The sequence below is a fragment of the Plectropomus leopardus genome, chromosome 1, assembly GCF_008729295.1.
Source record: "Plectropomus leopardus isolate mb chromosome 1, YSFRI_Pleo_2.0, whole genome shotgun sequence".
NCBI lineage: Eukaryota > Metazoa > Chordata > Actinopteri > Perciformes > Serranidae > Plectropomus > Plectropomus leopardus.
The window spans coordinates 9754053-9779982 of NC_056463.1; the positions used below are offsets into that span (position 1 = coordinate 9754053).

Sequence of the window (25930 nt, forward strand, 5' to 3'; positions counted from 1 at the left end):
GTGTGTGTGTGTGTGTGTGTGTGTGTGCGTGTGCAGAGGGGTTCACTGGGCACCTGTTCAAAATGTGTTCCCCTGTGTAACTCAATCAGATACAGAGATGCAGAGTGGGAAGTCTTTTGTGAGCACTTNGTGTGTGTGTGTGTGTGTGTGTGTGTGCGTGTGCAGAGGGGTTCACTGGGCACCTGTTCAAAATGTGTTCCCCTGTGTAACTCAATCAGATACAGAGATGCAGAGAGGGAAGTGTTTTGGAAGCACTTCGTGCAGAGTCGAATGTTTCAGTGGCTACATAAACACCACTGGGACTCTCAGCCTCAGGAAACGTGATTTATTGGTCTTTAAAATGATAAATATAACCATATACAGGACATTTTTACAAATAGATCACAGGCCTTTGAGAAATTCAGGAGCGCTGACCGTGACACTGCTCTGTGTATCTGTGTATCATGTATTTCTGTATATTCATGCAAAATAAAAAGGAAAAAGTCAGATGGGGGTTATTAAATCAGCCGAGTCGCAAAAATTAATCAGTGTAGGTATAACATAAGTTTCCAGAATTCAGTTATATGGCACGTTATCAAAGTGTAATGACGAAAACATGCTATAACGATGTTGAATATCATGACAACGGTATTACTTGTGAAAATTAAACAGATGTTAAGGTGTGCTCAGTTCTGCCTTTCTGCTGCTTTACATCAAATTGCTTGCTGAATATAAAAAAGGAAATTATTTTCAATGTTCCTTTATTAAACAAATTGAACACTAAAGTGGAAACAAAAAGATTTTTAAGTGCAGTTTTCTACAGTTACTTTTTAAATAATTATTTCTTTAAAAAAAAATCCATGAGTGTAACATTGCAGTTGTTTATGATAATCAGCATTATTGGCATCACAGTGACAATTTAAAATAAATAAATAAATAAATATATATTGTGCGGCTCTACCAGGTTTATTATTGGCCTGAATTTGGAAAGACAGTCTGGATGCATTTTTTAATAATATTTATAATATTACTAATAATACTATTTTACTAGTCAGACATATCAAAAACTCATGATAAGGACACTCACATAAGGCAGGCAAGGAAAAACTTAGTTAGAATTATTAAGATTCAAGATTGGTGGCACTATTCTGGAAGGAAAACTGTGATGTGTCTGTAACAAAAAACCCATGAAAAACAGTCTAAGCAGGAAAAGCAGCATTGTCTTTGTTTTGTTTTTGTTTAAAAAAAAAAAAAAAAGCTTTTCGTGCAACTATGCCGGAAGGCAAAGCAACAAAATCTTGGTAAAGAAAAACAACTTTTCTTGCGTTCATTCCTGCAGGAAAACCAGCAATGTCTCTGTAAAAAAACATCCTCCTTTTTGCCACTATCTCAACAGGAAATGCAACAATATCACAGTCAAAAAATTCTATACATGGCATTATTGCCCATAGAAAAATAGCCACAGGTTGCTACAAAAAAATCCCATACTGTGTAATATAATAACTGTGTACATTATCATGTTTTATAGAGACCAGGTGCAATAATGTTATATTATAGTGCCATAAAACAATTCTGTATATAAGAACAACTTTGTATATACTTCAGCAGTTTGATATTTACTTCTTTTTTCATCTTTGTTGTTAAATTTGATAATAAACTATTATTCTATACTATATATTTTGGTTCAATAATAATATTATTTTCATAACTCTGTTTGGCTCGGCACCATGGATGTGCAACTGAAGTTACATTGAGACAACAAAGCTCTTTTAAATGAGCTAAATCTTGAGTCAATAGTCAGGGAACTGTTGAGTCTAAAATTCAGGGAGGACAAACTGGTCGGTTGACCTGAGAGCAACTGGTTATTGGACACTTGACAAAAAAGCAATAGACTATGCAGCCACATCATTATTGAATTACATGTTAGCTCATTATTACTGTCAAGGGTGCATTGATTCCCTGAGCAGAACTAGAAGATTAGCATTGGAAAAAGAATAGAAGACGAGGAGAATTGTAGCTTTTATTCAGTAAAACGAAGAATAATTAAAACAGCATGCCAATAGATTATCATAAATGTTCTTTTCTCTTTTTGAAAACTATGTTTCAGGGATTTATGTAGGGATGCACGATATTGGATTTTTTTGCTGATATTCAATATATATAACAACTCATTCGACCGATAACTTACACCACTATTGAAAAATTATATAAATTTCTTACCAAATTCTCTGACTGAATAGACCTCTTTATTTGTGTACCTGTCCCCTGGTTTATTTTTTGTTTCTACATGTATTTTTATTTATTTACTTATTTATTTTATCATCTTTATATCAGCTTTCTCTTCATTTACATTCTCCATACATACTTGGATCATACTTCATCATTAACCAGATTCATTTTCACTTTGTCCAACAAAAAAAAAAAAGAAACGAAAAGAAAACAAAAGAAATAAATGGTTAGTCATATCAGCAGAAATCAGCACGTTGGCCAATTCCGATATTTTATTTTAAAGCCAATATTTGCTGATACTGATGACACGCTGTTATTATCATCAAAAATGGGGGAAAAGAAAGAAATGACCTGCAGCACTTAAAATTTTATGATAAAAGTAGGTTTTACCAGCTTATAGTCAGATTTATTTTTTATTTTATTGGACTATTCTCTCTTTGCACTGTTTTTTTTTGGGTTTTTTTGGTATAATTTAGGTGAAGTGACCCTTCAAAAGAATCTGTCAGTCCAGCAATTGTTATTGGAGCCATGTGAAAGTGTCCTGGTTGCGTGTGGTTTGGTGATAAGGTGTGTGTGTGTGTATGTGTATGTGTGTGTGTGTGTGTGTGTGTGTGTGTGTTGTGAGTGTGTTGTGAGTGTGGAAAGGGGGGGGTGGTGGTGTATCAAGGTTGGTGGGAGAGCAGACAGGGTGTCCGGCACCAAACCACCTCCCAAAATAAACTCAGTCCCTGCGTCTCAGTGTCTGTCCAGTGGCAGACCAGTGGGCTCCCACAGTACCAGCAGCAGCAGCGGCAGCAGAGAGGAGTCTGGGGCCCGGCGGCCTGTCACAGGAACAACATGTCATCAGCTTCATCACTCCCCTAATGGCTCTCCTCTAGACCAGAGACAGTGTGCTGCCCCACCAAGGCGGCAGTTTACTCTGCACACACACAGACAGACAGACACACACACACACACACACACACACACACACACACACATATACACATGCGCGAGTACATAAACATTCATGCACGCACAAACACTCCTGCTGCCCACTCCCAGCCACTTACAGGCCAGCACTGGAGAGACTAGGAGGCCCCCTTATAAAAACATGCAGCGGTGCTGGAGATAATGTCTCGCCAGACCTCTGGACTCACGCCAGGCTGCCCTCTTAATCTGACGTCCATAGAAATCTCTGCACAGAAACACTGCCAAGGGTCAGTAACGTTAGCCAGCTAAAATATTTATCTGTTTGGAGCCGATCCGAAGTTAAAGGAACAGTTTAACATTTTGGGAAATACATGTATTCTTTTCTTGCATTAAGATGAGAATATTGATTCCACTGTCAGATGTAAGAATGGTATCATTCTTATCATCTGAGGCCCAGTCAACACATATGAAGTTTTGAGTTTTAGATGACTAAAACGTAAGATTTTTCAAAACTCAGTTTACTTTGTATCCGTGTAAACAAGTAAAATGGAACATCTGGTAAAAGATGAAGTCATCTCTTCAATGTGTACACGCTCACAGTGTAATGTGCATGCACCAGAAACATCAGCAACAATGGCAGAGATCCAGTTTTGTTTACCTTTTTTGTTAGTACTAGCCTTTTATTGTAAGGTGACGCTCAGCAGCAACTCATCGCTCATCTGCACTCACATTTCGGTTTTTCCACAGTAGCCTGGGCCGTGTACCTGAAAGACATTAAATAAAGAGGTATCAAATATGTTATTATTCTCTTTATTTAGACTCGAAAAATCATTAAGGGTGAGCCCTCATTTACAATGATGTCGAGTATAAGTAAAGATATTATTAGCTGTGTGTATTGAAAGAAATGGTCACAGTATTTAAGGCCTGTTCATTACGATGGTTCAGTAGCACATGGAGCCAAAAAAGTTAAACTTCTCAGGTATAAAATTACTAAATTTTCTGCATTGTGTAACCAATAGAGCAAGCGCACCAGAGTCCCCCGCTGGCTGAGTGGTTAATGCTGCGGTCACATGGAATTAGGGAGACGGTAGACGGCAAACCAGATATCATTTTAGGAGCCAAGAGCAGGATTGTAAAATTACGTTCGGCTGGCAGAGAATATCGGCAACGGTAACAATAGACGGCACAGCTGTCCAAATTTAAAATATGTCTTACTTTTTACTTACTTTTTGCCATCCCTTGTAAAGGAGCTTACATGTTGCTACTATGTTACACAGCTTCCTCACATAAAGAAACATAGATAATTTGGGCAATTACAAGACACTACTGGAATAATTAGTTAACATTTTCTTCCAATCTTTGTAAACAGTACATCACTATTGCAACAAATTGTCATGCATGTTTTATTTTGGCGTCTTGCCATTCCTTCAGGCTGTTTGTTTTGCTGCGTTGTCCAAAAGCTATTTTCCATGTGCCTTTTGCCTGATTTCATGTGAAGGCAGCACAACTTCCAATTTACCTGTAGACTAATCCAAACGGAGATAAGATAAGTTAATTGTAAGGCTCTTCCAGATTTTCAAAATGTTATCGGACTGTTTGGATCAAAACCAGATAGGAAAATGAACAATTTCCCAGGGGTGGTGACCTTAAAAAAAAAAATCAAAAGGAATCCACTGAGAGACATCTCAGAAAGTCTTTTTTAACCCAACTGCATCTTGTAATATACATGCAAGTTGTAATTCCACAGTTTGGCCAACGTGTCAAATTGTTTCTGGGGCTTTGTTCACTAAAAGCTCAGAATCTTCTATTCAAGTCAACTACTGTTGACGCCGACTGGCCCAGATGAGCATTTGGAAAATACTTTGCGTTCTCGTGTGTACAGAGACAATATGAAGGTCGAGTAGACAGAATGTTTTTTTGTTTTTTTTTTAAATGAAGGGGAAAATATCTGTATATACGTAGGCGGGGCCGAATCCCCTGCAAGAAAGTGAAAAAGTATATTTGCCAGAATAAGTCAAACTTGCAAACTTTAAAACAACATCCATAATGTATTTTTTGAAGAAACAAAGTTCAATTAAAATTCAGCATCACAAAATATTCAGCCTGTATGTTTCCACCAAGTCATGCTGTAATATGTCATCTGAACCCTGAGCAGAATGAACCGGACACCTTCAGAGAGCGAGAGAAGTCATGAAGCCGCCTGAACTGCTTTCCCTCTTGTTAACAGCTCTCAGTTCAGCAGCACACACCCATCCCCGTCTGCTGGACTTCTGGCACCAGAGAGGGCGTAATCAGGCCTCTCTCTGCCCTCTCACTCACAGTTCAGCTCTAATGCTCCACCATCCCTTTGAAACTGCACTCAGCTACCCTTTCAATGAATTTCCATGCACTTTTTTTTCAAGGGCCACATATTTATTTTCTTTCCCTCTCTTTGCGAGTCCGACTCTTCTCACGCTCACCACTGGAGCTAGGCGAGCCGCTGGCTGCACTAGTTAGCTCATTAATCACTCTTCTCCCCCTCCGTTCTGAGAAACAGAGTCACTAATTAATGGAAAGCACTTTATGACAGAACACAGGGGTTTCCTGGAAATTAACCATTAATCTAGACTTCCATTATAGGTCTAATAGCATGAGGTGGGCGGGGATTGATGGGTTTGAAACGGTGGAAAAGGGTGATGGCAGTAACACGCTGCTAGAAACAAGAGCTGCGTTAAAAAAATGTGTATAAAAGCTCATTAATATTAATGTAAGTATTAGCCAAGTTAACAACTGTGCAGGTTGATGGATGCTGCATCACCAGCTGTACATTCAAAAACACCTTTGATTATTTAAGTGGTTATGTTTACTAATGCAGACTGTTGACTATTTTTAGACTTTTAGCAGAAGTCAGGTAATGTGGGACATCAGGTAAAATGGGACAAATAAGGTTTCACATCTTTAAATATTAGCAGCCAGTCACCAGATATGTTCGTGACTGTTGCTACAAATGTGCTTTACATGAAACAATTATTTCTATTGGTTTGAGATGCCAGTTATGGTAACACATTCTCATCCCAGCTCGTCACATAGTGCTGCTATGTCGGTGACCTTACACGTCTACTTATGACCTTCTGGGTATCCTTCGGCGCCAGCTGTTTATGCTCCAGGATGCCGTTGTCTTGATGTCGCCAAATGCACATGGTGGGATGATGCAGCACCTCATTATGTTTCTACAACATGAGCACATGGCAACTAACGCGGACCATCACAATGGTTAGGATTAGACAATAAAGTCAAAGACGGTTAGGTAAACGCAAAAGAGGCACATGGTAAGGTGTAAAAAAATAAATAAATAAAAATCACATCAGCACAGAAAGCAGACACTGGGCTCCCACATGAAAGCCAGTTTTTTGTGGGACCCAGTCCCCACCCGCCCTATAAGTACAGTCATCTTGTTATATTACCTCATCACCGGCAGTTTCTCTACCATCGCCAACATTTTGCATTTCATGCGCACACACCCGGTTTCATCCTGCAATGTTCTCAAGCGACGCCGCCCATGCATGTAGCATATGGATGCGCCTGGTTCTGTCAGGCCACGTTTTCATCTGCCGCCGTCTAGCCACATTTCAGGTGGATGCGGAGGGTGGTTTTTAGTATCATGCTCATACACCAAAAGCACTGACAGAGCGGCACTATTCAACAAGTTCAGAATGAGAATGGGCTGGCCAGCCAAAGAGTCAAAAAAATGAGTTATGCAGTTAAAACAACAAGGGTATAACAACAAAAAATACTGTAGGATGCTGCTTTTTATTAACTGACTTATAATCAGAATATTTTCAAAGGACGACTTTTTATGGGAAAGAGTTTTGAGTGAGTACTTGATGCATTCAGGCAAAAGACATCAGACAAAAAAAAATCAGCTAAAAATGCTTTTAGGCTATCAGGTCCCATAAAATCATGAGTTACGCTATTATGTGCCATCCTATCACAATTCAGACTTTTTTTTGTTGTATTTTTGTCACTTAAAAAATATTAAATATGATGCTGTGTGTCCATATCCACCACAGCACTCCAGAATTAGCCATAATTGATGCACACAATGCATGTCTATATAAACAATATGGCACCAAGGAAAAAGGCAACACAGGTTACATAATTGCCACAGGTTACATTATGATTCAATACATCAGTAACTGAAATGATAAATAGATTTAACCTTTCAAAAAACTAACATTGTCCCATTTTACCTGAACATGTCATCAGCAACATAGTTTCTTCACAGAAATGTAGCAGAAAACCAAAACAAGTTATGGAGGTAACACTTCAGATAGTCTGCAGAGTTTTAAGTGGTTTACTTAATGTCTTAAATTAGTCGACTTCAAGAGTGACTGGGATAACATGCAAAACAGATTCTTGTCTGAACTCACACACAGAAGATTGTAATTAACTGCCATGTGCCACAGACCATTAGGCCATTAATCATTATCACTGGAAGCATCAAATTTCCTCATGTCCAACAGATTTGCTGCAGATTGTTCAGCAGAAATTCCCCTTCATTTGATATTCTGTTACACTTCAATTTTTTACAATATCCCTCCTTATCAACCAGTTCAGTGGACTCACTGTTGCTAGAAAACACTCTTGTTTTCAGAGCACAACATTGCATTCAAGAAAATGTTTTGATGTCAGTTTGACAAATGGCTATTTTGGCAGTTTGGGACAGTATACAAGTTCAGGAAATAAGATCTCATGTGAATCTGTTGGTCTAAAATTAAACACAAAAATGAAAATGTTGCTAGAAGTATGCTCTGTAGTACTTTGTGCTGCACTTAGTGCTACACTAAACATAAAAACCTGGCTTTGTATGTTCCTGCAAACAAGAATATGTTAAATTTGTATGATTTTTAGTAGCGGATATGCTGAGACTCCATGTTTCAATTTTATATTATGATATGATATCATGGTTTGTGTGTCATAAGGTTTAAACACAAAACTCATTGCGGACAAGATAATGTTTTGGTTTAAAATAAACATTTTTGAGGGCACAGTCTGATAGGAAAAGCAATGAAAAAGAAATGCTTTTGATGCCACTATCCCAGCAGGAAATGCAGCAACGTCTGTAAAAACACATTTAAAAAACAAACTCTGTTTTGTGCCAATATCCCAAGAGACGCAGCAGTGTCTCTGTAAGAAACAACTGCTTTTTGAGCCACTATCTCCACTGGAAAAAACACTGACTGGTACAAAGAAATGTGCTTAGAGCCTTAAGACTGATGGAAACAAAGCAATTACTCTCTAAAAAAATCAGTTTTACTGTTTGCTGCTCTTGAGCAGTGCTCTGCAGCTTGGCAGGTGTCTGGCAGGTGTAGGTGACACACCATCCAACATCCCCTCCACCTCCTGATGTTAGAGTGAGCTCATATATTACAGGGCTTCAGAAGCATTGATATTATATGCAGAAAGTGTATATGTGGTTTGCCGAAGCATACAATGACAGCATTGTCTTTTGACAACTGGGCCTGTTTCTTAGATAACTTTTCCTGTTTCTCTGAGGCAAACAGGCAAAAAATCCACCTGTCATCCAATTATCATACCATCTCCTGTCTTTCTAAGTCAGCATGCTCACTTAAGTTTTATAAACACATGCAAAATGCAAACCACATTCATATGGAGTTCCAGTCAATCCATATTAAAGCTCCTTGGGCAAAACCACACCAAAATCCTTTCCCTTGGATCCCCACAAATTGTGTGTGGTTTTGGTGAAGGCCAAGGTTGTAGGACATGATATTTGTGCGTTTGTTTACTTTCACAGTATTGTATTTTGTTTAGACTTCCACTGGGGGGAACAGTATCTAAGAAAACGAGGAAGGAAACGGGATGAAAACAAAGGAAGAGGAAGGGAACCCAGTGTGATGGAGCCTGTCCCTCACTGATCCTGGTTCAGCCGGAGTCATGCGGACAGTGGCGCCACCGCTGCAACTAATGGCTGTGGTCACTCAAGGAGGACATATTATTTATTTATTTCTTTTTTTTATAAATGAAGCACAAACAACCAAACAAAGTAATGAATGGGGGGAGAATTTATGTGGCCTTTTCTAGTTGTTATCACAACTTAAAATCAGTCACTGATACTTACTGAGGTCAAGTGTTCAGGAGGAGAACATATCTGAGAGTTTACAGCTTAACGGTTGCATCACATGAATGGATCATATGATTTATTTAGACTGCATGAATGTCAATGCATTGTTGTGTGCCTGTTTTTTATAATTATTTTGGGGCATTTAAAGCATTTATGCAATTACAGTGAAGAGACAACAGGAAAACAGAGGAGGAGGAGGGGTGGCTGATGTCACGCAACAAAGATCACAGTCAGATTACAACAGAGGCGTTGTGGTTCATGGTAGGCGCCTTCACTCGAGGTCACCAGTGTGCCACTGCTGTTGCTGCTTTTAACGTTAGCAAATAGGCAATGCTAAAAAACAGAAAAATTAAGGGACTGTGTTGGTGACACAAATACTGTATGAGGGGGCAGTTTGGGGATCCTCCAACAGAAAATTTTAATTTCTTGCATACTAGTGAATATTTATGCACCGATTTGTGTCCTGTCTGCATCCATTTATGGTGTACGTCTTTCGGATGTGAGAGGGGGAGGTTTGGGGGTGATCCCTCCTTCACAAAATTAACAATAAGTAGTCAAGCGCTTCTAAATTAAAAAAATTAAAAAATTAAAATCATTGGAGACAAAGTGTTTAACATTAAAAAAAAAAAAACATGTTATAATACAGCCCGCGAATTAAATGAGACACTATAAAAGCAATAATCGTATGAATAAATACAGACAGAATATGTCTTGTAACCATTAAATTGAGAAAAAAAAATTAAACTCAGCTTACCAGATGATGGTCCCTCTGCTTGGTTCATTTTCTGTGTCTGTGCTTTCTCACTCCAGGGCTGCAGATCATGATTGAGTCAGCAGCATGAGACACACCTGGGTCTGTGTGCCCGCTGCAAAAAAGAAGAATGAAAGATTGTCTTTTATTCCTTTTACCTTGTTTTTGCAGCACAACACCCTTACACCACAATTTCACTCCTCTCCCTACACTAACACTACAGATTTCTCCTATTTGTGTGACGTGTTATTATTACTTTTAATTTAATAAATCCCTTTATTTGTTAATTTTATGCACGTCTCACACTTTTTAGCTGCTTTAAAGCTGGGCTATAACATTTTTTTATTTTATCATGCTTCTTTTCACTGTAACAGAATGTATGCTACTTTTATTTAACAGCCTTTTCCATTTTTACATTTCCTTTTTACAAAACTTGTTTAAATATATTTCACAATGATTTCTCCTCATTTCCACACAGTTTTGTCTGCATTTCCATATAGTATACACAGAGTTCACCCCTAGTCTTCTGCTGACTGCTCAGCTGCATATTATTTAGTTAGCTTATTAAAACACTGTCTGCTGATGCACACAGAACTGCTCCGTGTTGACCAACGGAGCACTGGAGCTTTGTGCTCTGTGACCCTGAGGACTGATGACTCTTTGTCTATGATTGAATTAAATTTAAATTAGGTGTACTTTATGTTCCTTTGGCAAATGTCTTGGACACACATTATTGAAGTGTATAAACTTAGTTTGCAGAGAATTTTGACAAAGTTTATGCAAGTTATTACAGACTCAGAGTGTGTAAAAATGTAACGCATTCCTCAGTGTACGGTGAATTATTTATGATCCATTTAACTCCGGAGCAGAACATCCATCATTAACTTAACATTTCTGCCCGTCTTCTGATTTGTTAGTTTGTCCTCAAATCACCCCAAATTTAGGTATCCGCAAATGAAGCACTTCATGCAGATGATGTTTCTCCAAATCAAGAATAACGTGAAGCTAATTCTCTCTGTCTCTGCCAGTGAGGAATTTCATCATGATATGGCAGCTGCACTGGGTTTCTTAAGCCAGCAAATTTGAATGTCCAAAACATAGCAAAGACATAGCAAACAATGGTGGGTAACTTAATACAAACGGCCTGACAGCTGAACTGAGATTGATGAGTCAAACAAACCTTGAGATCCTCAGGATGTTTCAGTCATGATGTTCATGTTTATCAGAGGCCAGGTTGAAATCAGGAGTTTATCTTTGCTGCTCTGATGCCGAGCTCTGAAGCAATTCCTGTCTAAAGGTCTGGTGTATAGGATTTAGGGGGATATATGAGGAGAAATGGAATATGATATAGTACGTATGTTTTCTTATGTGTATAATCACCTGAAAATTAGAATACTTTTTCAGATAGTGCCATTCACATTTTCATGTTGGCCAAATGCAATGAGCAGCGCCAGAGTTTTTCAGTGTTTCTAGCAGTTAAAATCACCAGATTCGTTTGTTTTTGGGAGGAAGAGAAATTTGTGGATAATTCTGCTTTTGGTGAAATCTTTCTGAATGTTTGGATCTTATCAGAGAACACATTTGCATGTGTCGCACTAGCAGCCTGCAGCAGCATGCTAAAGTGCATCAGAAATACATGGATGTTTAAACCAAAACTGCTTTATTTGGTTTTTGATCTGTTTTTGATCCGCTTTACTTGGATCCAGACCTGTGAACATGCCCACTCTTATCCGTTTGAGTTGCCTGATTGACACAAAGTATAATGAGTTGGCCATTCTGTCTGATATCAGGCAAAGGACACAGTTAGTGTGCTTTGTTATGCTGCAAAAAACAAAGTGATATTTTGTTGTACATCAACTATGTGTGATCTCATATTTAGTTTAATATCAACATCAGCCCATCTAAACAAAGTGTTGCCTTACAGTGACAGTTACACTCTGCCAGTAGAGCTACATTTGAACTACAATATAAAAGTGCACAGTTTTATTTTTAATTTCTGTAACAGGCAGACAACGGGGCAGATCGTTTTCAGGCAGGTGTTTATGTGCAGACACCTAGTTCAGCTCTAAATATGCTGTAATCCAAAAGCAGCACATGCCCCATGAATATACTCAGGAGTATCACTAAATTGTTAGATATGTTAGATTAATCTGCTAAAAGCTGCAGCCCATTAACAGATGAGATGGGTTGTTTTATTGATTCGTCTTCAGCAGTCAGTGACAAACAGGAGCAGATGAGTGTCTGGCAGCGAGATGTCAGATGGAGGTGACAATCTCTGAGGACGGGGGAGTATTTGCCACCAAGTCTGATGCTCAAGATGCTTTAACACACACACACACACACAAGTCAGCAGGAATTCTTGACAGCTTCCTTTTAAGGCTGTGGAGGGAGGTGTGAACACTCTCTGGCTGGTGTCATCTTAAAAGGAGCAGCTTGTAGGATTTAGTGGCATCTAGTGGTGAGGACTGCATATTTCAACCTGCTGAAACTTCTTCCATATGCCAAATCTGAACTCCTGGTTAGGATTCCTTCATCAGTTATTGCTCAGGAGGTTTTTACCATGAGCCACATTATTCACAGAGGTCTCATCCTATCCATAACAAATGGAGGTGTAACGTTGCTATGCTAAACCAGGTTTGTGACTCCTTATTAGCAAAGGCTAGCAAGCCCGCGACTAACTGTGTTTTATACTTATACTACCACTGTACAGTATAGCAAAACAAGATTCAGTATGTCCCAATACATTGTATGTCAAATGCAGTATGCCAAAATACCAGGATGTTCACTACATCTGGTGGGATTTTGCAGAATGCAAACGAGCATGGTCTTCTGGTGATTCTGACCTACAGTCCTCTGTGCAGCAGAAGATACATCGACTGAGTCAAAAACAGATGACGGCTCTGACAGCAACAGTAAACAGTAAATGCTTTACAATGCCAGTCAAAGTAGTGACTAAAAGTATGAATCAAAAGTACGCGACTTGAAACGCACCCTTAGGGGATGATTACACCTAAATGCATCACTAGAAAAGCGTTGTCAGCAAAACCATTGTTTCCATATGGCACAGCACGCTTGTCTGACACTCCACTCTTGCACGACACATTTTTCTGGCAGTTTTCGGGCGCACATAAAAGTTAAAATATTTCAGTTCAAGATCTGGAGTCACACTACTCATCAATGTCACTTTTTGCCATGTGCACGCAGCCCCGCTCCACAGGCATTCCCTGCTGTTTTTCCAGATGCGCTTCCAAGGTGTTTTTGGAGCGGTCAGGCATGAAAATGTAACCTGGACTGACCTGGGTGAGAGTTAACTTTTCTGTCTCGGGGCTTTCGTGTGGTTGACTTACCACCAGGCCACTGCTCTTGATCCTCGTGATCAGCTCGCTTGGACCAGGCAGCTCTGCTTAACACCCTCTCTGGCGCATTTCCGTCGATGCCATCAGCCAGTTCGATCTTTGAAGTGGATGCTCAGAGCGAAATGTGCATGTACACTGAGTTCTTGATGGTGTGTGTGACAAATGGTTCTGTGTCTTTTTGTCTTTGGCATGTCTTGCTTCTGGCTTCTTCCTTGTGCTTTGCCCGTTCCAGCTCAAAGGCCTCCAGACCAGAGCTCTCCCACAGGTGCCACCAATAGCAGCTAATGAGTTAATGCCCCATGTGTGACATCAGTGCAGACTATGCCTCCCACCACCTGCCTAAACCACACCCATATCTACAAGATGGGGATGGCTGTGGCTCAGAGGTAGAGCGGGTCGCTCTCTAATTGGAAGGTCAGTGGTTCGATCTCCGGCTCCTCCAGGCAACATATCGAAGTCAAGATCAAGATATTGAACCCCAAATTGCTCCCGTGGCTGCGTCATTGGAGTGTGACGGATGGTTACTGAGTAGCAGATGAGACCATGCATAGTGTGTGAGAATAGGTGAATGTAACGCGTGAAAGCGCTTTGAGTGGTCAAAAGACTAGAAAAGCGCTATACAAGTGCAGTGTATTTACCATTTACACTCACTAAAATAGCAATAAGGTTATAACCCCAGGTGACTAAAAGCGGTAAAGACACAAAATAAAGCAGTTAACATTACAAATTAATGTTTCTCAGAAGCAGTTTTGGCTCATCATAGACAATTAAATTAAAGGATGCTTGAAATAGGGATGTTAATTTGCTATTAGCAAAACAAAATTTGTGGATCATAAATTAATATTTCATGTCTTGTATTAATACCAACCGCTCCTTCATTACAACCACAACTGCGATGAGTGTTTGGGTCAGTTTAGTTTGAGTCAAAACAAGGACAAAACAGAGCAGAGATTATAAACTGGACTACACCCACGGCTCTGCCAAACACACTCAGAGCACTCTGATTCTGTTTACATAGCGGAGGCTAAATGTTCAAGGGAACACACTCTGCATCACATGTAATTGCTTGTGATTCTCTCTCCTCACTTCAAAAGGCAGGGAGCGCTGTAGTTCAAGGGTCAAAGACTCGACTGTTGCCCAGATGCCCCCCAATTTCCTGTTTTGTCTGGCTCTGTGAATGTAAAGGGGTCTAAAATATGAGGGCCATGTCTCACTGGAGCCAGAAAGAAAAGGCTCCACTTCAGCTGATTCCTTCTCTGCTTTCCACTCCCCGCTTTTAAACTACTGATTTTTGTGCACCTGTCAGAAATAAGAACAAATCCCTTTCTTTTTGTCCAACACAGCATACTTTACATCACAGGAACATGCAAAAGATGCCCATTTTAACAGTGTGTTGTGAAATAAATTAGTATTTTATGTCTTTATTCATAAAAAGAACACCCCTTTAACAGGGTGTGGTAGGACCCAATTGCAGCACAACAGAGCAGGTGAGTAGTTGGTAATGACCTTGCAAAGGAGAGTATAATCAGGCTGCAGGTAAGTAGGGACAGTTTTTAGTTCTGGGGTGGAGCAAAGTTCGTAGAGAGACTGGGGTGAGCTCACGTTCACAGGTGATACTTCAGAGTTTGAGTGGGGAAATTGTGAAGGTGGAGCAGACTGGCAGGTGAATGTATCAAGTAAATTGCAGAAACACTTACAGCAGGGAGCTTGTGGGAAAAGCAGGGACTCCAGAGAATGGCAGGCAGGGCTTGTGTGGTCAACTAAGAACAGCTGGCGTCAGGCAGGCAGGCAGCGGAGCAGACGAATCCAGTAGGAGCAGGCAGCGGGATCAGCAAGGACAGGCGGGGAATCGATGTACCATCAGAACAATAAACACCAGTGGCACTCACACAGAAGAGATGTTTCACTCAGTGGGATGCTCTGAAGACAGCCAGAAGAATGGCGATCTCACTTGACCGAGCGGAAGCAGTAAAACACAGCACAGCCACGGGTGGACGAGAGCGAGGAAATGCACAAGCAAAACTTGTTGTCAGATACAGAAGGCTGTTAGGTTTACAGGGACAGAGATGAGGAGAGGAGGTCAGAGGCGAGCCGAGTCGAAACCAGGACAACAGTCCTATAGTGAGTGCTAGACATGAAAGCGAAGACAATCTGGGAAAAAGTGAGTGGAGTGAGGCTGCTGCTTAAATGCTGGTTTGATTGGAGATGAAGAGCAGCTGGCAGCACCAGGTGGAGGTGATGAGGCTGATGAGGGGGAGTGGCCGGGTGAAGAGATAGGTGGGGGCAAAGTAAGTGGAAAAAATCTCACAGCAGCAGGAGAGTGGCAGAGCGGACTGTGACGCCCTAAGGGTTACTGTTACTTCCATGACACTGTACAAAATGTTTTTTGAGTTTGTACATTTGGTGAGTACAGCAGTCAGGTCACAGGAGAGCACATGACTGGAGGATAGTAAGCTCCATCTAATTTTATATTGTGTACTTTGTGTATATTTAGTGCTAAATTAAAGAGGCCCTGGGGGTTAAAACACGATGACATTTCAGAAAACTCAACCACACTTTACAACACACAACACTTCACAAAAAAACAACAGCCTTGTAGGGTTTTGTGAAATGTTGCTCTGTTTTATGTATGTATTTATGTTATGTTTTGTGAAATACTGTTGTCTTTTATGAAATGTGTTTGTGTATAGTTATATTTTGTGAAACACTGTGTTTTGTGAAATGTAGTTTTTTGAAATATTGTTGTGTTTTGTGAAATGTCATCCTGTTTTTGGATTTGTTGTGGTGTTTTGACTGGCTTTGTAACTAACTCTAAAACAGACAATAGAAAGCAAACATATCATGACTTTTTTTTTTTTCAATTTCCCACCAGTCATATCCATCAATTTGTTGAGATGGAAAAGACACATGGTAGCAGAAATGATGATGTCAGTAAAATAATGCTGAAAATATTGTATCAACACATTTCTCTAAATATGTAAGATTTTCTAAAAGTTTCCAGTAGCAGTATAATGGGTTTAAACTTTTTTCTTTTTTTTTTTTTTTTACACACAAGGCCTCGAAAATGGAATGCAGCCTCAACTCCCTTATTTCATCTTGTCAGGATGAACCCTTTTTTCTGCCATAGTAAACAAGAAGCTCTCTCTCTCCCACTCTTTTCCTTTTTTCTCCATCTTAAATCAGCAGCTGAGACAGGGACTCTCACATGCAGCAAGTTATTTTAGGAGATACTTCTCTGTTTTGTGTTGCACCTCAAAGTAAGAGCAGAGACAATGTCAGTTATGAAGGAAAAATGGAAAGTTTGCATGTGAAAAAGCTTAGAACAAAAACAACCATGTGTCCTTTTCCAACCACAAGGTACATTGTTTTAAAGCTTTCATATGGGGAGTTTCTCAGCTGACATTTGTTTGAGATAAATATGTAAAATTGACTTTTTGCACGTCTTTCTACAGAATATAAAACAGTCAGAAAACAAAAAGTACATATGTGAGTTTTGAGGGGGTGGGGTTACATGCAAGTGAGTGGCCCCAGTGCTAAATTACACTGCAACATGGTCCCTCTCAAAGCCCACATCTGGGATTGGCCCTGACAACTGGATGCCGTGCTGCTCTAATTTTGGTTACTTTGTTTATAACCCTATAATAGAGACAGTACAGGACCACAGGGCAGGAATGAAGGAGGGCAGGACACAAAGTAAAAGCAGTCATTTTGAAAAAGCTTCTGGGGATTTTAGGACGAGTATAAAGTTAGGTTAAAAAAAATAGATGTTTAAATTGCTGAATGTAATAAATTAAGGTGACCATTATAAATGCTGTTTTGTTTTCTGTCAACAGGATTCACACCATCACAGTGATTCCTTTTCAAACCTGAAGGCTGCAGGTTGTAGCCTGTTGAGCGTGCATGAAACAAAAATAAGAAATCTGTAATTATATTGGGAGCAGATGTGGGCTTTGTCAGCCCCCTCACCGTCTTTGGAGTCCAAGCAGGAACACAATCACTAAACACACTTTGTCAACACTGGATAGAAAATATAAAGTCACTTAGGGGAGTTGATGATAAACAACATTTTCCCCGAGGACAAAGCTCAGCTCATCGTATGGAAGCAGAAATGTTGAATGTAGCTGCACACCAAGTGGTTGACGTTTCTACAGTATTTGGGTATTAAACTGTCAACTCTAATCTTAAATCTGTACTCTCAAGCAGTTTCAAGAGCCACTGGGAAAAAAAACAAGTGATGGTGTGTGAAATGCTGTAGCCAGTAACTTTAATATGATCTTCCACTTAATTAATTAGACTGACATCGTTTGTGTGCATATCAAACTGTATTTAAAGTTATAACTGAAGCTGCCACATTATGAAGGATGCTGCAGTGCTCACGTCTTTGGGGAATTAAATGTACATTTAAATATTGAGCAGGAAATCAAAACAAATCTTTTAAAAGATTCAGTCTTTTTATGGACTGATAACTTAAATAAAAGCATGTTACTGTCCAATATGAACTACAAATCTCAAGTTTCACTACTTTTTGTTTTCAGATGTAAATTGGAGGATTATGACTGATTGAAAACATCCTCTTATGGCCATTTAAACTACACTAGTGCTTAAGCAAATCAACAGAAAATTAAACAATGTTTTTAAAGTAATTTACAAGGAAAAAAACTGAATACTTTAGGATTTTGGATTGAACATAGTGATTGAGATTTTTTTCACTATTTTCTGACAAAACTAAGTCCAAACAAGCCATTGATAAAAAAAAAATGAACATATTAATCTATAATAAAATTATTTTTAGTTGTAGCTCTTAAATGGTTCAATCAAGGTTAACAAACTTCGATATAATCCTTTAATTTGCTTTTTGAATAAAGTGGCGTACAGCTTTACATTAGTAGGCTCTGCATGCAATCCTGACATCACAGCTTATCCTGCCCGCTCTTCATAAACAAAAGTATTAACAGGAAAAACAGGATGTCAGGTGGGTTCTTTTATTCTTCCAATGAATGCATAATCCAATTCAAATCTCTGCTGGAAAAAGTAGCCATTTCTATTTGGATGAATGGACTGGTTTATTAGGCTGTGTATTGCATGCCAAACCAAAAAGATGACCCCAAAGGAAGTTTTCAGGATTGGTTACACTTCAATAAGGATGAACAAAAATTGAATTACTAATGTTAAAATAACTGCCATGGTTTAATAAGCTAATAATGAAATCAGGTTGATATACCGAGCAACAAAATAGAAGTAAACATTTTTACTGCTAGTTCTGTTCTGGCTTTAGTGGGAAACATGGGCATCTCCAGTGTTAACTATCATGACCTTTATGGCACACTTGACTTTAACTTTGACTAAAAATTCCTATTTTTGATTGAGGAGAATAAAATTTCACATTTTTCTATGGGAACTTAATTTGAACATAGTATGTAAGGCCCAGTCATTTTAAAAAAACTGTTGTTTCTTATGCTCTAATAGCAAATTTAATCTATGGCTCCATGCTTTTGAGGCTGCTTTACGAATGCTCTGAATTAAACATTATTATTAATGCTCTGTTGTATACAGAACCTTTAGGTCAGGACTGAAGGCATGATGTTAACAAAACAGACACACTGAAAAATCAAACTTCTAGAAAAGACATTTGAGGATCACCTCCCCCAAACTGGAGGGAGATTTTTATTGCAAAAAAGTTATTTTCCTATTAAAACTTTTATATCCAGTTGATTTTTATAAGACTTAACAGCTCACAAACAGAATCAGCTCTGTAATGAAGGATAACTTATGAACTCTGTTACATCTGAAACATATTTGTAAAATAAAATTAAATTAAAAAAATAAGACATGCCATGACAAAAGTGGCACTGACAGAATAAATTTGGCTGGCTATGGTCCTGCCTCGTTTTCGTCACTATGACTTGTGGGTTTTTAGGGGGATGTTTGATGTAAATCTGCAGGGGGCAGTGCGATGAGATTGTGCAACAAGAAAAAAACATAAATCTCTGCATGAGGAGGACAAATGAGATTTGGACCGTGACAATATCTAAGTATGGAAAATTTCATTTCATAATTTAGAGAGAAAATTGGATTACAGGAGAAAGCAGGAAGAAAAAAACATGGAAAACAAGATTCCACAGTATCAGATTTGGATTGAGTTTAACTTAATAACAACATTTCTTCCTGAATAACTTATCAGTTCCTCGCTATCTGTGTATTAGATTCTATAAAAATACTGCTCTGTCTGCGCTGCAGCATCAGAATCTCTTCATCTGTCTGCGCTCTTGTCTTCTCTGCTTTTTCTCATTCACTTCCTCTGGTGCCGACGGGCTTTCTGCCATAAACCAGGGGCCCAGGAAGTTCACCCACAGCAGGTGGAGAGCTCGGGCCGGGGCCTGATACACGCACACGAAACAGGATCAAATTATCAGACGTGAGGAAAGCTGAAAGTGTATCAGTCAGAAAAACAACAGCGATGTCGTAGGAGTTATCACAGAACATCTTCTTACCAGCAGCCAAAGATACCAGAAATAAGAGGAGATTGTGCTGAGCACTTGAACTATGGCTGTGAGCAGGATGACGTCCTTCAGGTGCCTAAAATCAAAAAACAAACGCAATGAGTTGAAAAGCTGAAAGGTTACATGTTTCTGTGTACACAGAAGAACTTCATCTTTAGTAAGGCTGCAGGTTTAGATTCAGAAGATGGTGGAGACAATAAATCAAGGGTTTTTTCAACCAGAGAAGAATGTGAATGGCATTTATTAATGTACTTTTATACCAAGCGAGAAATAATAATAATAATCATCATAATAATAACTAGGGCTGTCAAATGAACGCATGTTTAAAATTCCATTATTTTGCATTTCAAAGCAGTTTTGAAGTCCACATGACGAAGGTGAAGTGTGTTGATAGGAAATCACCGAATGCAAAAAATGAATTTCTTATGATGTTGACTTTGATTTCTTTATTTCAAATCAGGCTGCACTGCTGCAACAGTGCGGTCTTGATATTTGATATTTTAATTCTGTTCAATGCAAGGTGAATAAATTATGTTTGACTTGTCAACTGAGCTGTCTTGGAGTTTTTATAAAGGAAATGAGTCATTAAAAAGCGCAGTGGTGTCGTTATTTTTCATCAATACAGCAGGAAGCATTAAGCCTGCTGCTGTGGCTCGACTGGTGCATCAAAGGGACAAAATAGCATTACACGAATAATGCGATTAAAAAAAACAGTGCATTAAATTTGGACCTTAATCACATCGTGATTAACGCATTAATGCTGAAGGCCCTAAAAGTAATATAATCAAAACGGTCTTTGTGCCGTTAATAAGTTCAACAGCAAACACACAAATTGGGCCAGAGCTTCTAAATTATAAACACACAAACTCTACTAAATATTACCTTTAGTTTATTTAACAAAGAGATGAGTCTAATATACTGTAAGGCTCTATTAACACACCACAAAATAAACACATACAGAATACAAACATCACTAATGTTCAATGGCAGCATGTTTTTATTGCAGGGGCGGTGCCTTATGTCCTGCGTCGAACTGACGCACGGTCTCATCAGAAAACCAAAACCACAACCTAGAGAGTTTTAATATTTTTTAATTTTATGAACAGAATCTTTGCCTTAACCTAAAGATTGAATCTATAGGAGACTTCATGCCTCACTGTCACTTCAAACTGAGATGATTTCTTAATTCCTGACTGCAGTAAATTCTCAAATTCACCATCACAGCGTGATGCTGAAAAATATGTTCAACTACATAGTGAATTATTTATGTAATTTATGTTCAGTAACAAATATCTGCTCAGATGGAGGGCTCTGTGCTCTGATATCAGTGCAGTATTTGCATTAATAGATGCCCAGTTGAGCTTAAAAGGCAGACAGTCAGTCAGTTTATCTTCCCAATATATCAGAATCATATTTGTGTTTTGGTAATTACTCACTCTGCCATTCCCTGCTCCATGTTTAAGTCTATTCCTCCGTCCAGGAGACTTCCATCCTCAGCAAACACTGGCTTGGCCATGGCAGACATGGAGCGGTAACTCCCGACATACACTGCTAGTGCAAACCCGAGCAGCAGCTGCAGGAGGCAGACAAGGTGTTAGGAAGGAGTGTTGCATTACATCTGTGGATATTTAAATCTTAATGAATGAATTCACTCACCCATGTCCAAAATGTAGACGAACTGTAGAAAACCAAAAGATTTACAGCAGCATATATTGCCTGCAGAGGAGGAGGAGTGTATTTAAAATTGGGTTGACAATCTGAGAGAGCTGCAACAATTAGGTGATGAATCAATAAATTCATCAAGACAAGATAAATCTAAAATAATCTGATAATACAACAATCATTTCACTGTGTTTTCAAGCAAAAATGCTGATACGATCTTGTTTCAGCTTCTCAAAAGTGGTGATTTGACAGTTTTTGTTAATATGAAAGTAATGACAGAATTAAGAATGCAAACAATTACTCACAAAAATACTCAACAGATTAATCAGTTATGAAAATGAACATCAGTTGCAACAATACAATAAAGTATTCTGGTAATATTAGGCCATTGCAAACCAATGAGCAGGACTCCATTGTGGTAATTTTGAATTCAGAGTATTTTTGCATCAGTGTGATGATGTGCCTTCATTTTCAAACAAAAACAGACATTTTAACTGTTTAATTAATTATTAGATAATTTAATATCTAAAACATATGTTTGTGACACACCTGAAACATACTATAATGTCTAAAATTGGGTTTAGCATTAGAAAGTAAAACAACAGTGTGAATAACTGTAGTTTGTTTTTACAGAACAAGACTTGATCTAATAAGAATAAGGTCAACACAACATAAACGTGATATCACTTAATCGCGGTCTGCAGCGCTGAGGTTCTCACGTTAGCTCCGAGGATGACTCTGGTGTAAAACTTCAGCGTCGCCTCGTTGTCCTCGTAGATCTGCTTCTTCCCCTTTGTGCCGACTTTACCTTTGGGCTGTTTGACAAAACAGAGAGCAGTTTCAGTGTTATCAGCCGTTCATGCGACGGTTTCTGCTTAACAACAGTAACTCAGAGCTCACTAAATCTGCAAATCTGTATTTTAGGATTTATATATTTAGACCTTAACTTAAATAATTATGGGGCACTCCCATTATTATGGACATGAAATCATAGTTTAGTAAGATAAGAAGTACAACACCGACAAACACGACCGAGCTAAATCACTTCAATCACTTCAGTAAAAAGGTATTGCTGCCATCTGTTGTCCTCCACACTGGAAACAGGAGGTGTGAGGTTCCTGACTGATGATTTCTGCGTGTCGATTAAATATGTTTTACACTGATATCTTATATTATTAGAAGGGAAATGAAAGCTAATGATTAAGTTGTCTTTTTTTGTTAAAAGTAAATTACCCATATATTATTTCCTGTAACTCTAGAGCCCCTTTCTTATATTAAATCATTAATTAAATTTGTTTAAAAAAGCATGACCAATCTGTTTCACTGTATATTTATCGAGCTGTTTGTGCTCTGTGATGTTTTTGTGTATTGTGTAAACAAAACTCATGAGTAGGAATTTAAATAGAATAACACGGGAGGCTGCATCACACTTCATCTGAGCAGAGCCCCAAATAATGTCAAGAAAGTGATTAAACCTGCTTTTGACTAATCTTATTTGGGATTCGGCTTTGTCAAATATTCTTTTTATTGCGGAAAAAAATCTGAATCAGACTCAAATTAATTAAAAGTAGGTCTTCATATTCAAGGAATGTGTTTTAGAGTATTGATTCATGACACAAACATATTGAGAGAAGATTAAATTAACAGCAACAGCAAGTATTGCAAAAACCAAGACATAAATATATGTTAAATTACAATAATACCTTACACCATACAGGCATTGAACTAGAAAGACTGCATCAACACTTTTAAGAGATTTGATCTCTTTTATTATTTTCATGGCTCATTATTTTTTTTATTTTATTATTTTTCATTATTTGGCTGCCTATTTTCACTATTGTACCTTGTATTTTTACACGTTTTTAAGGTGTATTGTTGAGGTTGTTTGAAAGATGCAAAAGACAAGTTTGTACTGAGGTGGACAATATAATCTGTTCATCTATCTATCCATTTATTTATCTCTTAAAATAATCTTTAACAATACCGGATAAACATATACAATATATCCGCATACAGAGCTGTGTATTTTTGGTAGATAGGTGTAGAAATAGGCAAGATACTGTCCAAGGAACGTGCAAAAGTTCACCATATAAAGTATTTTTAAAAAATATGGTTAATGCACACAAATAACAGTCAAAGAGATGTGCATTAAAATTACCAAATAAAACTAGCATAAATCTGTGGTTCATGAACCACAGCCATATATTCTGGTCATGTGATGGCATAAAAAAATTGAGAAGAAAGATTCATATTTGGTTTTTAATAATAAGGGTAGCAATCATTAAAAAATAACAAGAAATTAGTTAAAGAATGACAACTTAATAATGATAAATGGAAAGATCTTGTGAATGAAACATATGAAATGGAAAAGATTATTATGTGAATTTAGAAACCAAATACATATATTTGAAGACAGATGGGAGAAATGGATTAAATATATAACAAAGAACTGTTTTTCTTCTCCATTTGTCTCACCTGCTAACTTAGTAATCCTGTAACATGAAATTACTCCATTTATTAACCCATTCATGTTGAATTTGTGAACTGCGAATGCTTTGCGAACTTTTGTTAACTATTTTTTTATGGTTTTGTTCATTTCAGTTAAAAATTATAGAAATAATTTAATAAAACTAGCATAAATCTAATTTCTGTGTGTATTATCTCAGAGTCCTGCAGCCTGCTGTCACTGTATGAGTCATTATTAACAGCAGCTTCAGTTATAATAAACTGCTTCATGTGTCCGTGAATCAGTAAGTGTTCTCTGTCTCTGTCTCTGTCCCTGTCCCTGTCTCTGTCCCTGTCCCTGTCTCTGTCCCTGTCTCTGTCCCTGTCTCTGTCTCTGTCCCTGTCTCTGTCCCTGTCCCTGTCCCTGTCTCTGTCTCTGTCCCTGTCCCTGTCCCTGTCTCTGTCCCTGTCCCTGTCTCTGTCTCTGTCCCTGTCCCTGTCTCTGTCTCTGTCCCTGTCTCTGTCCCTGTCACTGTCTCTGTCTCTGTCCCTGTCTCTGTCCCTGTCACTGCTGCAGCTGTAAGTGTGTGTGTGTGTGTGTGTGTGTGTGTGTGTGTGTTTGTCTCACCGCCATTCTGAGCCGCTGCTGCCGTTTTCTTCCTCTGTGTCTTCTTTGACATCGACCTGTGAGCCGCCGCCGCTTCTCTGCGTTATTTTATTATCGCTGCATCAAAGAAGAAACTCTGGACTGTCCCCGAGGGCTGATTTCTTGTAACACATCAGCATTTGAGCCTTCTGCTGGGGGATCAATATATCCGGCGCGCGTGAAAATGTCGTCATCAAAATCCTCGCGTGGTGATCGGTGCAGTTTGGTGACAGAGCGCCACCTGCTGCTCATCGAAATAACTAATAAAGAGTCAAATTGATAAAGAAAAAAAATGCAGTTATCACAAGGACTCGCAATTACAGACATTACGATAAGTTCTGTTTGTTTTTTGTTTGTTTGTTTGTTTGTTTGTTTGTTTGTTTGTTTGTTTTGTTTGTTTGTTTGTTTTGGGGTTATTAATGCAGGCATAATGTTTTTCTCATTGTTTTTAACTTTTGTAAAACAGAAACAAGGCTGATGCCGTAGCAAAAAATAAATGAATGAATGAATAAATGAATACTGTTTTGTTTTGTTTTGTTTTGTTTTGTTTTTTTGTTTTGTTTTGTTTTGTTTTGTTTTGTTTTGTTTTGTTTTGTTTTGTTTTGTTTTGTTTTGTTTTGTTGTGTTTTGTTGTGTTTTGTTTTTTGTTTCGTTTATTTAACGCATATTTAATGCACTTGTGTCGTAAAATAAATAATAACTAAAAAGTTAGAGTTGATATGAAGTCGCTAACTGTACACACAGTATGAGCAGTATAAAATGTGCAGGAGTTGTAGTATGCAGTAAAGATATATAAAGAATTATAAATAAAAAAATAATAATAACAATAAAATATGAACCTTTTTAGTAGATTAATATTATGGATAAAAATGATGATGACGATTATTATTATTATTATTATTATTATTATTATTATTTATTATTATTATTATTATTATTATTATTATTATTATTTCTAATGCTGTATCAATCAGTTGTCTTCTGGGTTGCCAGAAAACAGCTTTGACTAGTGTTTGTTTTCCTCCCATGGGCGTGGGTTTTGTTTTGTTTTGTTTTGTTTTGTTTTGTTTTGTTTTGTTTATTTAACGCATATTTAATGCACTTGTGTCGTAAAATAAATTACTTTTTATTTATTTATTCACTGGTTTTATTTGATGGGGCGATGTGAATTATTATAGCACAACGTCCGCTTGTAACAAACAAGCTCGTAACTGATGTTATATACATATAGATATTGCTAGAGTAGCTTTGAGTAAGGAAAAAGAAGGAAAAAAGATTAGATATCAATGTTACATACAATAGCATGCATACAATAACTGTTATGGTGTA

General features: G+C 38.1%; 1 protein-coding gene across 1 annotated transcript; it reads right to left on the reverse strand.

Annotated features, from left to right (window-relative positions):
* Nucleotides 1–18976: 18976 nt before the first annotated feature.
* Nucleotides 18977–24765, reverse strand: tmem208 (transmembrane protein 208). Its single transcript, XM_042487558.1, has 6 exons — nucleotides 24584–24765; nucleotides 22230–22325; nucleotides 21505–21564; nucleotides 21285–21421; nucleotides 19840–19924; nucleotides 18977–19725 (listed from the first exon to the last, which is right to left on the reverse strand). The coding sequence occupies exons 1-6, from the start codon at nucleotides 24587–24589 to the stop codon at nucleotides 19588–19590; spliced, it is 522 nt and encodes a 173-aa protein (XP_042343492.1). The 5' UTR covers nucleotides 24590–24765; the 3' UTR covers nucleotides 18977–19587.
* Nucleotides 24766–25930: the final 1165 nt, after the last annotated feature.

Coding starts and splice junctions, on each gene's coding strand:
- tmem208 (XM_042487558.1), bottom strand. Junction 21,422..21,504: donor CGTCTACATTTTGGACATGG/GTGAGTGAATTC, acceptor TGCCTCCTGCAG/CTGCTGCTCGGGTTTGCACT. Junction 19,925..21,284: donor ATGGAGCAGGGAATGGCAGA/GTGAGTAATTAC, acceptor TTTTGATTTTAG/GCACCTGAAGGACGTCATCC.